This window comes from Euleptes europaea, chromosome 19 (genome assembly GCF_029931775.1).
Source record: "Euleptes europaea isolate rEulEur1 chromosome 19, rEulEur1.hap1, whole genome shotgun sequence".
Classification (NCBI taxonomy): Eukaryota; Metazoa; Chordata; class Lepidosauria; order Squamata; family Sphaerodactylidae; genus Euleptes; species Euleptes europaea.
This window is the reverse complement of record NC_079330.1, coordinates 14,213,638-14,230,420: the sequence shown is the minus strand read 5'-3', so window position 1 is coordinate 14,230,420 and position 16,783 is coordinate 14,213,638. Positions and strand designations below refer to the sequence as shown.

General features: G+C 50.8%; 2 protein-coding genes across 2 annotated transcripts in view; one reads left to right on the top strand and one right to left on the bottom strand.

Moving 5' to 3' along the window:
• DNAJC11 (DnaJ heat shock protein family (Hsp40) member C11) overlaps positions 1 to 1,957 on the top strand; it is a 71,411-nt gene extending 69,454 nt beyond the window's left edge. Inside the window, exons 15-16 of the mRNA XM_056865104.1 lie at positions 806 to 935; positions 1,752 to 1,957. Of these exons, the coding sequence (XP_056721082.1) occupies positions 806 to 935; positions 1,752 to 1,777 (156 nt within the window). The 3' untranslated portion in view covers positions 1,778 to 1,957. The remainder of the gene's footprint in view (positions 1 to 805; positions 936 to 1,751) is intronic.
• Positions 1,958 to 11,428: 9,471 nt separating this feature from the next.
• On the bottom strand, positions 11,429 to 16,225 carry PHF13 (PHD finger protein 13). Its single transcript, XM_056865344.1, has 4 exons — positions 16,183 to 16,225; positions 15,728 to 15,829; positions 14,383 to 14,914; positions 11,429 to 11,727 (listed from the first exon to the last, which is right to left on the bottom strand). Exons 1-4 carry the CDS (start codon positions 16,219 to 16,221, stop codon positions 11,501 to 11,503), a joined length of 900 nt encoding a protein of 299 aa, XP_056721322.1. The 5' UTR covers positions 16,222 to 16,225; the 3' UTR covers positions 11,429 to 11,500.
• Positions 16,226 to 16,783: the final 558 nt, after the last annotated feature.

Here is a 16,783-nt window from a genome sequence, read left to right as displayed (position 1 = left end):
GTCGCCATGAGTCGGAAGCGACTTGACGGCACTTAACACACACACTTCTTCCAGTAGATGTTCTGCCAAAGAGACCTCGGGGGTGTAAGAGTGTACAAACGGAGATAGAAGGGGAGTAATTGAACGATTTCTGGCATCATCATAATGTTCGCAATGGAACAATATTTCAAGTAAATCAGTTTTATTCCTGTTAGATTTCTCCACTGTCCAGCTTTCTCACCCTTGCATAGTAATGGGGAATACCCAACCTAACAAATCTGCCTCCCATCAACAGAATAGTCCACAGGGTTGGGAGGGGGGGCAGAGCAGGTGGTTAACAACTCTGCCCTTTATAGAATCATAGAGTTGGAAGGGACCACCAGGGTCATCTAGTCCAACCCCCTGCACAATGCAGGAAATTGACAAATACACCCCAATGACCCCAACTCCATGCCCAGAAGATGGCCAAAATGCTCTCCCTCTCATGATCTGCCTAAGGTTATAGAATCAGCATTGCTGACAAATGACCATCTAGACTCTTCTTAAAAACCTCCAGGGAAGGAGAGCTTGCCACCTCCCGAGGAAGCCTATTCCACTGAGGAACGGCTCTGTTAGAAAATTCTTCCTAATGTCTACACGGAAACAGTCTATTCCCTTTATGGAAACAGTCTCTTCCCAGGAAAACAGGGAAGTGCTCAGTCACATGACCTTGGCCGCTAAACGAGATTTCCATTGTTGGGAGTCTGGGCACCCAAGCCCTGCTCTTGCTGTAGCCTGTCCACTGCCACCCTCTTGGATTGAGCCTGTGGCAATACCCCTTCTGCAGGCTGGTCTGCCCGGGTTCTATGACCCTTGCGTCGGGGAGGAGAAGAGCCTGAAAGTGCTCTACCAGTTCCGGGGAGTTCTGCACCAAGTGATGTCTGCCGACAACGAAGCCCTTAGGATACCAAAGCAATGTGAGTAGGAATGCCTGTTCTTCTCCGGTCCTGGTCCTGGTGACTGCCATTCAGGGCCTGCTCAGAGGTGGGGATAATCTTAGTTGCAAATGATCTGAGGGGAGGGGGACGTTTAGTTTCTGTGGTTGCCCCCCCTCCCAGTTTGCATCTCCAGTTTTGCTCTTCAGTATTGCGAGAGTAGATGCTTACCCGAAATCATTTGCATTTATTTTGCTGCAGGCACTGATCTGCTGAATTGCATTTGTTTCCCCACTCCTCCACCCGAAGCCAGCTGGGTGACCTTGTGCTAGTCACACTCTCTCAGCCTCACCTACCTCACAGGGTGTCTGTTGTTGGGAGGGGAAGGTGGTTGTAAGCTGGTTAGATTCTATACCACCAGTGTGGTGTAGTGGTTCAGAGCTGTGGTTTGGAGTGGTGGACTTTGATCTGGAGAACCGGGTTTGATTCCCCATTCCTCCACATGAAGCCAGCTGGGTGACCATGGGCTAGTCACAGCTCTCTTAGAGCTCTCTCAGCCCCACCTACCTCACAGGGTGTCTGTTGTGGGGAGGGGAAGGGAAGGTGATTGTAAGCCGGTTTGAGTCTTCCTTAAGTGGTAGAGAAAGTCGGCATATAAAAACCAACTATTTCTTCTTTTTAAGTGGTAGAGAAAGTCGGCATATTAAAACCAACTCTTCTTCTAGCCTGTACTACACTAAATTCACTTAGCTACCCATCTGGACCAGACTTTCACTTCTACTTAATGAACGTGACTTTTGCACATGGCCTTAATTGCAGCCCCTTTCCATTGCTTTCTTCCCTACCTTTCTCCAACAGCTCACCGGATAGATGCGGATGGCTAATTTGGCAGCGAAGCAGGAAAGATGCCAGGTTCTATGCCAGGGGTCAGTAGAAACTGTGCCGTCTTTCCTTCCTGGATTCACGATGTCTTCAGGGCCCCTGGAGACGCTTCTAATTTTATGATCTTTTCAGAAAGGCTGGTTTTTACACCAATGACGTTACGGGACAAATGAAACGAAGCGGATTTTTGATGAGAGCAAAGCCTGGGTGTGGCTGGGGCGATGCAGCTGGGCGTGTGGCAGTGTTTCCTGTCTTGCCATCCCCCAGGTGCCGGAGGGGGGGAATGGCGTGTGGGAACCCTCCCCTCCCCACACCAGGACCCTATTCTTTTCAGCCAGGGGGACTTTGGGCAAGGAGGGTACTAGAGGAGCTGGCAATAAGATTGGTTACTTGCAGAGAGTGGGGTTACTTCAGATGAAGAATGTAGTGGATTAAAGGAATTAACTGCCTTGGCCCCCCACCTGTCCGCCCCCTGCTCCGGGAGGGGGGGGAAACCTGTGTATCCTCAGCACGGTAAAGCCAGTGTAGCGTTCACGAATCTTCTGAAATCAAAACACAGTTTTTAATGTAAACTGGTCCTGGCCCCGCTATTAGTTTAACAGTTGATCATGTCAAGTTTGGAGGGGAGGGGACATATTCGGCAAGAACAGCACCCCCGTCAGATTGCCCGTGGTCCCAGGAGGCTGTTGAACGAAGAGCCCTTCCTTGGGGCTGCACGTTTTCTTTTCCCAGTTGTCAAACTAGGAAAAGGGGAGGGCGGAGGGGGAAAGGGGAGGCCAAGCAGATACAAACCAAGCGTGCCAAATAAGAGCAAACCTCTACGCAATAGGGTCACCATCCCCTTCGATGCTGTGGGGTGTCGTGTTATCTTTCCTCTGGGCAGGGAGCTGCTGTTGTGCCACCCCAAAGCATCCGCGCCACCTGTTTTTACAGCCTCTGTGCGAGAGGAATGGCAGTGGAGGCTGCTGGCCTGCGAGGCTTGCTCTTGGCCCATCCCTGGAGCACCTGCGTTTTTTTTTATGCAAGCTCTCCAAAAGCGGGTGCGTCTCGACCGAAACGAGCATTGTAGCAACTGATAATCCTTGAACCATGCGCACTCATGAGATACTTCTTTCCTCCCTCATGTCCTTACTGATCTCTTTTCCGTGGGCCTACATTCTGACCCCTCAACAAGCCATAGCCCTTACCCTGAGCAAAACAATAGGAGATTGCAAGGAATCCTAGACACGGCCTGCCATACTCCTGCTTTTCTCCATCCTCAGAATCACATATGGGTTTCCCTTTTTATTTGACAGATACCTTGGTCTCCTCTGTGGCCAGCCCCAAACACTCTTCCCTTCATTTCTGTTTTTATATTTAACTGTTGTGCGGTAAAGATTTCCCATTCCCCCCTGGGTTCCCTGTTCTACAGGTGGAGTGCTCCAATATCCTTTGAAGCTGTTGGAAGAAAACAAACTTTGCATGGCCATAATCGTCCCTCTAGGAAAGCAGCGGGGTAGTAAATGAAAATGTTTTTAATCCAACACCGGGCTTGGAAGGGGGTTTCTCAGGGGCTCCACGCAAAGCACCAGAAGCCTCAAGGGTTGTTCGTTTGGGGTTTTTTTGCTTGGTGGCTTACTCTTGGACAGACACCTCTGCAATGACAGTCTTCCTCCCCTCCTCCCCTCTTCTGTGATGGGGAACTTTGCAAAGCGCATGACACTCTGCTGAGGGCGGAGCCTCCGGTTTCTACTGTAACAAATAAGGACAATAAAATTGACCCACTTTGTGGTAGAGCTGTCAGTGAATCTCTGGTGGGAATGCACTTGGCAAAGATCAATTGCGACTTCTGCCAAATGGGGAAGGGGGTATACAGTTACCTGAGAGTGGCAAAGAGCCAAACGCAAGGTAAAGGTACCCTGTGCTAGCACTGGGTCATTCCTGACGCATGGGGTGACGTCACATCCCGACGTTTCCTAGGCAGACTTTGTTTATGGGGTAGTTTGCCAGTGCCTTCTCCAGTCATCTCCCCTTTACCCCCAGCAAGCTGGGTACTCATTTTACCCACCTCGGAAGGATGGGAGGCTGAGTCAACCTCGCGCCGGATACCTGAAACCAACTTCTGTCAGGATCGAACTCAGGTCGTGAGCAGAGCTTGGACTGCAGTACTGCAGCTTACCACTCTGCGCCACGGGGCTCATTCACGTCGAGGTAGGACTGCTTAATCTCCCACTTTGGAGAGATGGAATGGAATTGTTCTAGTGGTGTATGTGTTTTTCCTTGGCTTTTGCTAGAAAACTAGGGAAACCAGAACAAGGATCTAGCGACAGGGTGCTGTTCGGGTTTTTCCCTAGGCCATCCACTCTCTCCACTTGTCCTCTGATGTTAATAATTCTACAGGCACACCTCGTTTTATTGCGCTTTGCAGATATTACGTTTGCGACCAAGTCTGTCGGCTCCATTTTTCCAACTGCATGTGCTCACTTTGTGTCTCTGTGTCACATTTTGGTGATTCTCTCAATAGTTCAAATTTTTCCATTATTATTACAGTACATGTTTAGACATAATGCTATTGCACACTTAATAGACTACAGTATAGTGTAAAGGTAACTTTTATATGCACTGGGAAACAAAACAAAAATTGTGTGACTTGCTTTATTGTGTTTGGTTTCCCTGCTCTTCCACATGAAGCCTGCTGGGTAACCTTAGTCTAGTCACAGTTCTCTCCGAACTCTCTCAGCCCCACCTACCTCACAAGGTGTCTGTTGTGGGGAAGGGAAGCTGGTTGTAAGCCGCTTTGAGACAACTTAAAGGTAGAGAAAAGTGGGATATAAAAACCAACTGCTTCTTCATGATTCCTTTGGTAAGAGCCAAGTTCTGAAGACCAGCTCAAGATGTAAGTAGCCTGCCGGGATACAGAGGTGGTGAGTGAGGAATGCAGATATCTAATTGTTGTACTAAGACTTAATTGCGGATTTTTGTATTATCTATGAAGGACTGGAACTAAATAGGAATTGGTATTGGAATAATTAAGAACATAAGAAAAGCCATGCTGTATCAGACCAACGCCCATCAAGTCCAGCAGTCTGTTAACACAGTGGCCAACCAGGTGCCTCTAAGAAGCCCCCAAACAAGACGACTGCAGCAGCATTGTCCTGCTTGTGTTCCACAGCACCTAATATATTTGGCATGCTCCTCTGATCCTGGAGATAATAGATATGCATCATGACTAGTATCCATTTTAACTAGTGGCCATGAATACCCCTCCATAATCATGTCCTCTCCCCTCTTAAAGCCTTCCAAGTTGGCAGCCATCACCACATCCCGGGGCAGGGAGTTCCACAACTTAACTATGTGTTGTGTGAAGAAATACTTTATCAGTTTTGACTCTTACCCTCCAGCTTCAGAAGATGACCCCTGTGTTCTAGTATTATGAGAGGGAGAAAAGCTGCTCCCTGTCCACTCTCTCCACACCATGCATAATTTTATAGACCTCTGTCATGTCTCCCCTTAACCATCTTCTTTCCTTTTTTAAATTTTTATTTTATTTTTTAACATAAAACAAAACAATACTAAAAAGAAAATAAGAAAATACAAAAGAGTATCAATTATATGCTCTAATTGTTACATTCAGGATTACAAAATAATAAAATTGAAAAACAGAAAATACCCTTTTGACCCACCACCCACCATAAAAAGTGACCCATCACCAGACTTCCGAAGAAGTGTCTGAACAGTTTTAAAAATTACATTATTAACAATAAAATAGAAAAGTAATAAAACTTATTTCTATAACTCACTAACTAAATTAGTAAAATCCATTCTTGCCAGTTTATCCCAATATGTGACGGCCTTTACCCAAGTTTTTTTGAATTCTTCCATATCTTTTGCATGTAGGAATTCTGTTAATTTGGCCATCCTCATATACATCCATAGTTTCTCCCTCTTCTTTCCAAGCTAAATAGCCCTAAATATTTTAACCGCTCCTCATAGGGCAGTTGCTCCAGTCCCCTCTACCCTTCCCCCTCCCTTACCATTAACACAGCCATAGAGGGATGATGGTGTTGGTTTTTATTATTTTTTTAGCAGGGATGCTGTCCTTTTGAATGCCTTTTCTTGAGCAACATTTCATCAGTGAGGGTAAAGGTTAAACTGCTAGATTTTAAAGGGGGCAGGGTTTGCCTTGTCCTGTGGTGCTTGAACTGGCTTTCACCCCCAACATTCAGAGAAGATTTTGGGGGGAGGGGCTGCTGAGCAGAGACCATTCACCTTACAAAGACTGCATGCTGTGCATTAATTCATAGGGTTTCCAGCTCCGGGCTGGGAAATACCTGGAGATTTCTGGGGTAGAGCCTGAGGGGGGAGGGGAGGGACTTCAATGCCAAAGACTCCAGTTGCCAAAGCGGCCATTCCCCTCCAGGTGAACTGATCTCCATCAGCTGGAGATCAGTGCAGAAGATCTCCAGCTTACTACCTGGAGGTTGGCAACCCTATTCAACAGGTGTAGCTCTCACCCTCTCAAGATGGCAAAGGGGTGTGGATGTATTCCTCGGCAGCTTGGGGAGGGGGCAGAAGAGGGTTGCTCTGTGTTGTAACTGTCTAGCCAGAGCCTCCGTTTGGGAGGTGTGCAGTAGTCTCCGCTCCCAGCATCGAGAGTGGAACACATGAAGCTGCCTTCTACTGAATCAGACCCTTGGTCCATCCAAAGTCAGTATTGTCTGCTCAGACCAGCAGCGGCTCTCCAGGGTCTCAGGCAGAGGCCTTTCACATCACCTACTCGCCTGGTCCCTTTAAGTGGAGTTGCCGGGGATTGAACCTGGGATCTTCTGCATGCCAAGCAGATGCTTTACCGCTGAGCCACAGCCCCACCCCACACTCAGCCGTGTGTGTGTACATGTACCCCTTTTGGGGGTTTCCATGGCAAGAGACTTAACAGAGGTGGTTTGCCAGTGCCTTCCTCTGCACAACCCTGGTATTCCTTGGTGGTCTCCCAACCAAATACTAACCAGGACACTCAGCCACGACTCCTCCCTTAATAAAAGCTGCTTTATATTGAGTCAGACCATTAATCTATAAAGGCCAGAACTGTCTATTCCACTGGTTCCCAACCGGGGGTCCGTGGACCCCCAGGGGTCCGCGAGAACTAAATTAAGGTCCGCGAAACAAAGTTATAAACCCATAATAAATTAATATTTTCAATTAAAAGTTCTCTATTATAAATATATATATTCAAATATTATTCTAAGTTTAATGTTTAACAGTTATGATTAAAGTTTATTTTCAAATTCTCAGAATTTTTATTTTGAACCCTGGGGTCCCTGCACCGAACAAAAAAGTCCTAGTGGTCCCTGGTCAAAAAAAGGTTGGGAACCACTGGTCTACTCAGACCGGCAGCAGTTCTCCAGGGTCTCAGGCAGAGATCTTTCACATAATCTACTTGCCTGGTCCCTTAACTGGAGATGCCGGGGATTGAACCTGAGACCTTCTGCGTGCCAAGCAGATGCTCTCCCACTGAGCTACGGCCCCTCCCCAAAGTTGTCCTGCCTCCACTCCCAGCCGCTACCGCCTTCCCAAGTTCTGCCCTCCGGAGCTCCGCTTCCTTTCCTCCGTTTGGTTCCCAGCCGCTCCTCCTTGCAGCCTGGCGCGGGTTCGGCCCCCTCGCTACCGTGCCATTTACGCACGGGAGGTTCCGCCTTGGATTTGCCACTCTCTAGGTGCACATTTCCCCCATCCGAGTTCTCAAAACTCTGCACGGGGACTTAGTTTTGAGCTCTGGGAAACGTGCATCTAGGGAGCGGCAAACCCGAGGCAAAAAATCTCCCCTGCATAACGTGTTTGTTTTTGGCTCTCTCCCCACCCCGCATATGGAGGAGGCCATGATGTGAGCTCCCAGTAGAAGGGTTCGTAGGGGTAGGAAAAGGCAGGGCCGTAGATTTCCGGTTCAGTTAGAACATCTGCGGGGATGGGGGACGAATCGCCACGTGCGGAGCGGTGCCTGGTCACCTGTCTTTGCGCACGTCGCCTTGCATGCTCTGCTGGGGTGCGGGAGGCGTCGATGGAAATGTTCAATATTCCAAGGGTTCTGGGCGCTGCGTCCATAAAGGATCTGGAGACAAATGCTCGCGACAATAGGCAGCTCATCAATGAAGATGGCAGCTGAGAGGCGCGCCCTTTGCTCTGGTCTCTGGAGGGTGAGTGCAGCTGGACTCCCCACCCCGCGGCTCTTTCTGACCCTGGGAGAGCAACCCAGTCCAGACCCTGGGCTCGCTGTGCTGTTGAACACATGGGGCTGCCTTGTACTGAACCAGACCCTCCGTCCGTCAAAGTCAGTATTGTCTGCTCAGACTGGCAGCGGCTCTCAGGCAGAGATCACCTACCTGCCTGGTCCCTTGAACTGGAGATGCCAGGGATTGAACCTGGGGCCTTCTGCATGCCAAGCAGATGCTCTACCACTGAGCCACAGCCCCTCCCCAAAGAGTATCCAGTGATTCCTAGAGGAGCATGATATCACATGAAGCTGCCTTATACTGAATCAGTCCATCAAAGTCAGTATTGTCTACTCAGACCAGCAGCGGCTCTCCAGGGCCTCAGGCAGGGGTCTTTCACATCACCTACTTGCCTGTTCTCTTTAACTGGAGATGCCAGGGACTGAACCTGGGACCTTCTGCATGCCAAGCAGATGCTCTATCACTGACCATGGCCCCACCTCACTGTTCATTTTCCCGGCACCTTATTGCCAGAGCACAGGGGTGCCAGATGAGGCTATCAAGTCATACAGAGGGTGCATAGCCCATCGGGGCAGCTGGGTTAATCCTGTTGCAACAGCTACCCTAAGCATTCACCACCCACCTAATGCATTGGTTTCCCTCTTAATACTCCCTTCCCTGCTGAAAAGCTGTTCCCCCTTTACCTTTCACGCAGCATTTTGCAACCACCAGAGCACAATATTGAACACTTGCACTGAGTGATTAAACCACAGCAGCCCTCTCTCTGTGCACTGTCATCTTGCCAAATGCCCTGGAACAGTAGTAGGATTGCCAACTCCAGTTTGGGAAATTCCTAGAGATTTGGAGGTGGAGCCTGGGGAGGGATCGGAGCTCCTCCGTAGCAACCATTTTCTCCAGGGGAACGGATCTCTGTAACCTAGAGATAATCTTTACTTGTGGGAAATCTTCAGGCCCCACCTGGAGGTTGGCAACCCTCAAAGATAGCAATTCATCAGCCCTTCTCTTACTGCAGATTGACAGGAGTTTGCCAGTGAGCAGAGTGGGGGGCTTTGTGCCTACAATCCCCTAGAATACTGTAGCATCTTTTGGAAATAGGTTTGGGACCCCCCCCCCCCAAAAAAAACAGGGTAGTTGTTTCAACATTAACTTCCTCCTCCTTGCAAGAATCTACAAAAAGCAGTTGTAAAGCTGGGGTTGACATAGCAGCATTACTCTAACCTTAGGCGATGGAGCCCTAGTGAGCAACTCAGTACCTATGAAGCCCTGCTCTCCACTCTGTGGTCTCTCCTCACCTTAACAGGGGTACACCTTGGTCTGCTAGCTTCTCTGCCACAGTGAGGTCCAAGGGCCCCTATGTTCCAAGCATGTCAAAGCCCTGAGAGAGCCAGCATGGTGTAGTGGTTAAGAGCAGTGTTTTGGAGCGGTGGACTCTGATCTTGAGAACTGAGTCTGATTCCCCGCTTCTCCACGAGTGGCGGACGCTAATCTGGTGAACCGGGTTAGTTTCCCCACTCCTCCACATGAAGCCAGCTGGGTGACCTTGGGCTAGTCACACTCTCTCAGCCTCACCTACCTCATAGGGTGATAGTTGTGAGGAGGGGAAGGTGATTGTAAACCAGTTTGATTCTCCCTTCAGTGGTAGAGAAAGTCAGCATATAAAAACCAACTCTTCTAGTACGTGTGACCCAAATAAGCCACCCACACACAAAAACCTTTAAAAAATTTAAAGACAGACAAGCCTTTTTTGATAAAACAAAATTTTATTTAAAAAAAAAATTAAAGCTCCAAAACTGAAATTATACATGGATGTACTCAGGTATACGGGTGTTTAATAGTCTTCTGTTGAAAAAGCCAATATCAGGCACCGCCCGGTTTGAAGATACAGATGACACCAAGAACTAAAATTAAATCCTAGATCGAAAACCCTGAAGTCAACCCCAAAAAGGTTTCACACCTGCAAATTAGAGGAAAGAATCCCACAGTGATTTTGCAGAAATAAAAACCTGAGACGAGGCCCCAGGCTACCTCTAATGCTTCTTTTCAATTGTAAAGTGTGTGTGTGTGGGGGGGGGGAGCTTTCGCCACAGGGAAAACCATCTTTGGCGAAAGGTTTCAACATGAAAGAGCAAGCTGGGTTCGACTTTCTCAGTCTTGGCAAGTCAAGATCTCCTTGACAAGCTTCTCCGCTTGTCAGGCATCTCCAGGTCAAGACAGAAGAACACAACCGAAGTGGTCCTACGCTGGCCTATTGGTAAGTGATGAAGTTGGGGTGGAGGGAATTCCCTGCCCGCATCTCTGTAGAACCCACCACTTGAGTCCATAGGCAACACAGAACTTGAGATTTTTCATGCGATCTCACATGAAATCTCCACAGGAAACCACTGCAAGGCTGACTGTTGACACTTGAGCCAAGGCATGGAGAGGGTATTCTTGGGTATGTTCCACTATGCCCTTCCCCCAGAAAAGCTCTCCCCTCGCCTCTCTTGTCTGATTGGACAGAGTTTGGTCTTCTCAAAGCAACACAGAACTCTGTGCCCAAAGATTCCCCACTGTTTCCCCACTATGAAAGTGTCTTCAGCATCAGTTTCCTTTAGCAGCTCCTAGGCTAGAATGCATGGGGCCTGTGATTATAGACATCCTAACTTCCACACTCCTCTGATATTAGAAGGGGCCAGCCCTCACCCTTCTTTGTAAATGCACAGACCCCTGCCCAGGTGCCAGGTTGTGGTCCCTCCTACATTTTTCTGCATCCAGTAGCTTGACCCCCCCAAAAATGAGCACCTATCCCACTTTTCAGAACATCTGGGGAGAAGGGACAGCCTATTAAAGTGGGAGGCAAATCTGAAGCCACGTTTGACCAGAGTCTTTAGAGTCAGCAAAAAACACATCAGAGACAACTCAGACAGGGTGGTGAACCTTCCTTTCGGCCTCACCCACAGATGGCTTCTTCCATCCAATGCCCAGCTCACAAACGTTGCTTTTAGAACTGCACAGCTTCAGGTAAAGGGGTAGCATCCCCTGTTATTGAGAAACCACTGGATGAGCCAGGTTACCCTCTCCCCCCCCCGCCGCGTCCTTTAAGAGAGATCCCAGACACAAACCAAAGGACAGACCTGACATCGTCCCTGGGACAGAGACGGACAGCCGCAGCCTCTTTCAGTGCCCAAGACACCTTGTTCCCATCTCTACCCTTTCAGTGTGTAGCTCCTCAGCACCCACTGGTATATTTTCATGCTGGGATAAGGAGGTAAGCAGTAGTGACGAAGAGACACACGCAGGAGGCTGCTAACCCCTTGCTATCACCCTCCCAGTTCTGCCTTTCCCAGCTGATTCGGGCATCGGATCAGTCCCTTTTCCAGCAGTGGTTCAGGCATTCAAGGGGCACCAGGGTACCATTATGCCCAGAGAGCTCCCAGCATAGAGGGGAACCATTGCTTGTGTAGCTGCTCCTTCCCCTCCAACTGGAGTCTTGAGTTCTGCAGGGTGAGTCCATTTGCATCTCAGGGAAGGGTCCACCTGCTAGTCCAGGAAGTGTCGGCGTGAGCCCATCCGGGAGCGATTGGAGCGTCGGATGTCGAACTTGGAGTCCCGGCACTTCTGGCAGACGTAGACCTCGGGGACGTTGGACTTGCGGATTTTGGCACAGCTGAGGTGGATCCAGGTGTGGCACTCGTTGCATTCGATCATGGGCCGTCCGGCAAAGGGCTTCATGCAGAAACAAGTCACGAGGTCCCAGGAATCGTCATCTGATGGGAACACAGTCCGGGGATTTTAACATTTATTTTGATAAAATATTGATAGCCTAACTTTCCCAGAAGTAGCCTAAGGCAGCTCTCAAAACAGTACGCCTAGTGGCATAAATAATTAAGCCAATACAACGTTAAAACCCGCCAAGGGATGCACGGAGAAGACGTTCAGACATCCAGAGGAAAGGGAGGATAGGTTCAAGAGAACCAGATGGGTGGACATTTCAAATCCAACTGCATATGGATTGTTTGCTGTGAGAAGACAGACGTCTATTTGGAGCAACCCTCAGGCAGAACTAGATAACATCCGCCCCCGTGTCTGCTGTTAGTAGCAGAAGCACATATTAGGGAGAACCATAGAAGATACTATGAAGTATCTTCTATTTTATAAAGAATTAAATACATAATGGATCACCATGATGTATTTAATTCTTTATAAAATAGAAGATGCCCTGACCTGGATGGCCCAGGCTAGCCTGATCTGGTCAGATCTCAGAAGCTAAGCAGGGTCAGCCCTGGTTAGTATTTGGATGGGAGACCACCAAGGAATACCAGGGTTGCTGTGCAGAGGAAGGCACTGGCAAACCACCTGTTAGGCTCTTGCCATGAAAACCCCAAAAGGGGATGCCATAAGCTGGCTGCGACTTGACGGCACTCCACACACACCCACACAAAATAGAAGATGGTGAACACATGAAGCTGCCTTATACTGAATCAGACCCTGGGTCCATCAAAGTCAGTATTGAGTACTCAGACAGACAGCGGCTCGCCAGGGTCTCAGGCAGAGGTCTTTCACATCGCCTACCTGCCTAGTCCCTTTAACTGGAGATGCTGGGGATTGAACCTGGGACCTTCTGCATGCCAAGCAGATGCTCTACCACTGAGCCACACCCTCTCCCATTAAAAGTGCTGGAGGTGGTGGAAAGTGCTGGCAAGTTGCAGCCAATTTATGGCGATCCGTAGGGTTTTCAAGGCAAGAGACCAACTGAGGTGGTTGGGCATTGCCTGCCTCTGCATAGCAACCCTGGGCTTCCTTGGTGGTCTCCCATCCAAATACTAACCAGGGCTGAACCTGTTTAGCTTCTGAGATCTGATGAGATCGAGCTAGCTTGGGCTATCCAGGTCAGGGCAAGGCATCATGAGACAAACAAAATTCAGAATATATTTCATTTTGAAGAAATTTTTCCAGTTGGAAAACTGACAAGATCTCTCGAAATGGGTGAGGAATGTTTTTCAAGGCAGTCTTAGCTCATTCAAAATGTCTGGCATGAATATTTTAATGCAAGACAATCTGCAACATTTGATAATAATTGTGTACATATCAAGGATATGTTTATATATGAATAATTTGGCAACAATAAATAGTTATAATGTATTTAATAATATCTTAAATAGGTTCGTATCTGCAATATTATAAACTTTAACTTTGTATCCAAATTGCTGGTGGTCCTATTGAGATTGTAAGGGGCTGTGTCCTGTGCAAATAAAAACACTTCTTTATTTACTACAGATTCTGTGTTCTAATTTCTGCATTTTCCTTGTCAGGGGGCAAAAAATTATAATACACGTGCTAAGGTAGCACAGAGCCTATTTACAAGCCTAACCTACCTCATAGGGTTGTTGTGAGGGTCAAACGGCGGAGAGGAGAACAATGTAAACTGGACTCCCATTAGGGAGAAAGATGGGGTAGGAAAGAAGTAAATAAGCAAGTTTTGCTTGTAGAAAAGACATTTACACTTGAATTCTATGATGTTATATGCTAAATCATAAATGATGCATTTAATGTTAAAACAGCAAAAATTTAGGTTCGATCTTTCAGGGTCCCCAAACTTTCATTTAAAGAAAGACACCACATTTTACCCCATTTCTTCGCATTTTATATCTCTCAAACTGCAAGTTCAAATTTAGTTACTTCATTTGTACCCCACCTTTCTTCCCAAAGCGTTTTACATCATTCTCCTCTCTATTTAAGCATCACAACAACCCTGTGAGGCAGGCCTGGGTGAGAGAGTGTGACTGGCCCAAGGTCACCCAGCAAACTTCCAAGGCACGAGTGGGGATCTGAACCCAGGTCTCCCAGATACTAGTCCGACACTCTTAACCATTACACCCCACTGGCTCTCAATTCTAGCCAGCCATGATCGTCATCTCAGGCCAGTCATTTTCGCTCTGTCCAATCTACCTTACAGGATTGGTGTGAAGATACCATGGGGAAGGGAGGACCTCTCATCTCTTTACAGGAAAGATAGGATAAATATGCGATCAACAGCACACCCACTCCTCTGCTTTTCACAGTTATGCCTAGAGTGGAGAGATAGTTCCCTAAGCATCCCTCCTCCAGATTTATAAGGCATTGGTTTCCTCACTAGTAGGAAGCACGAGAGAATCCCTTCCTTGGCTACGACCGGTGTGCATGAGGCTTAACCTGAACCAGGGCTCTGCCCCAGGAGCAGTTCGCAACAGCAGGATTCGGTTCTGCGGCGCCTGGTGTAATAATCCTTCCAAACGCACACAAGCAGCCATCCCTGCGTCACAATCTAGCCACAGATTCCCCCTCCCTACACACACGGGCATGCACGGGGCACTGTGCCGAGGGAAACCCTGCCCGCTGCCCGAGACCCTGCCCTCCCACCCTCCCTCTCCCACGCCGCCTACCGGAATCCACCATGATGTCCTCGTCATCCGCGCTGCCGTCCTCGTCCCGGAAGACCACCTGCTTCCCCTGCCGGATGATGGTGCGCTTGCCCACCGTCTGGATCGGGCCCTGCTCCTCCTTGAGGACCGCCGGCGGGTAGGAGGCGTTGGAAGGGGTGTCCGAGTCCCAAGCTGAACAGCGATCGGCGGAGGACTGAGCTTCACCTTCCGAGGAGGGGCTTGCAGGAGTCCTCCCCTCCTCCTCTTTCAGCCGCTTTGCCCGGTACTCTCCCCCCTCCGCCGCCACCGGTGGTGCCGCCTGCCCGTCCCTCCTCCCCAGCTTCCTCTTCCTCCTCATCTTCTCCGGCTTCTTCCTCTCCAGCAGGAAGCCCCCGGGCTCGTCCCAGGGGTACAGGGCAGAGTAGGACGCGCCCCGCTTGAGCTGGCCCAGGGAGAGGGCCGAGGGGGCGACCCCATAGTGGGTCTCCCCGCCGTCGCTGTCGATGGTGCCGCCGGTGCTGTTGGGGGGGCTGGGGCTGCTCCGCACGGAGTCCTGCAGAGGATTGGGAGGAATAAAACAACAGCAATAATAATAAAGTCCAGATGTGAGCGCTGGGCATCCCCCAAACTGGGACAGAGCCCGGGAGGCGCGGGCATAGCGGGCACGCTTCCGATGCCTCCCAGCCTGGCGGGGTGGGTGGGTGGGGTTCCTTAGGGGAGAAAGCGCCTTGCCATCTGGAGCGGGGTAGGGGGAGAAAGGCAGAACCCCTCTCTTTTGGGGGAAGGGGGCTGTGCAATGGTTTCTCCTCGCCTCCATTCCCCCCCAAATCGTGCCTCCGGCGCTTCTCCCCACTAGCCGGGTTTCCCCCCCTTAAAAAAAAAAGCATTTAAACATGCAGAGGGCCCTTTCCTCCCTAAAATTGCTCGATCCTCAGGAAACACCCCCCACCCACCCAACATGCAAACAGCCCCTCCCTCCCCCAAACTGCTGGATCCTCAGGAGGCACCCCCCACCCACCCCAACATGCAAACAGCCCCCCAAATTGCTCGATCCTCAGGAGGCACCCCCACCCACCCCAACATGCAAACAGCCCCCCCAAAATTGCTCGATCCTCAGGAGACACCACCCACCCACCCCAACATGCAAACAGCCCTCCCCCAAATTGCTCGATCCTCAGGAGACACCTCCCACCCACCCACCCCAACATGCAAACAGCCCCCCACAATTGCTCGATCCTCGGGAAACACCCCCCCCCTGGCTTGAGATCTGCCTCCTGCCATGGCACCGCCGCTCCTCCCCGCCCACCTTCGCCCGGCAGGAGCCATTCGCCCAGGGGGGGTGGGGTAGAGAGGGGGGGTCGCTCACCTGCTGGGGGTAGGGGATGTAGCCGGCGTAGGCCAGGACGAAGGTGCAGAAGTTGTTGAAGTCCTCCACGGTGCGGCATCTCCTGGAGCTGGGGGGGAAATCCTGCCGAGAGAGACCCCCGGGGGTGGGGGGGTGGGGGGGCGAGTTAGCACAGGGCGCGCCCCTCGGATCCAAAGAGGGGGGTCTTTCCATCCCCTTTGGCGGGGTGGAGGCGGGGGTTCCTTAAGGGGGGGTACACGCTTTGCAATCTGGAGGGGTGGGGGAGAAAAGCAGGAGCCCCTCTCTTTTGGGGGGAAGGGTCTCTGCAATGGCTGCCCCCCACCCCGGGATGGGGGCGCGATGGCTCCCTTCCCCCCCCCCTCCTGCAAAAGGCGCCTTGCACTCGGGGGGGGGAGCAGCCGGCCGCCCCCACGCTGGCTGCCCAGACCCCCCTGCACCCCCCTCGAGGGTCTCACCTGGGGGGGCGGTGGGGAGGCGCAGGAGTCCGAGTCCATGGCGGGGTCCGACCTCACGGCACCGGCACGGGGGGGTGGGGAAGGGAGGGGCGGGGGAGGGAGAGGGAGCCCCGCCCCGGCCGAGGGGGGGCGGGAGGAGGGGGCGGGGCCTGCTCTTGGGACGGAGGAGAAGCAGGAGGAGGAGAAGTCTCTACCGCTGGGGCATGCTGGGAGTTGTAGTCTTCGCGCCTCGGAGGGAAGGGGTGGGCGCGGTGCATGCCGGGAGGCGGCGCCGAAGCTTTTTTCCCCCCGCCGCCGCCGCCCGCCGGGCTCGCGCGGGGCATGCCGGGAGCTTGTGCGGGCCAGGCGCGCGCGCGGCCTGCTCTGCCAGGGAGGGAAGCTTGAAAGGCGGAAATGTATTATTTACTCCTCCGTGCAAATAATTCACAGTGGGTAGCCGTGTTAGTCTGTCTGCAAGAGTCCAGTAGCACCTTCAAGACTAACAAGAATATTTTCTGTGGGTAGCCGTGTTAGTCTGTCTGCAGTAGTAGGAAAAGAGCCAGAGTCCAGTAGCACCTTAAAGAGTAACACAAATATTTTCTGGCAGGGGGTGAGCTTTCGT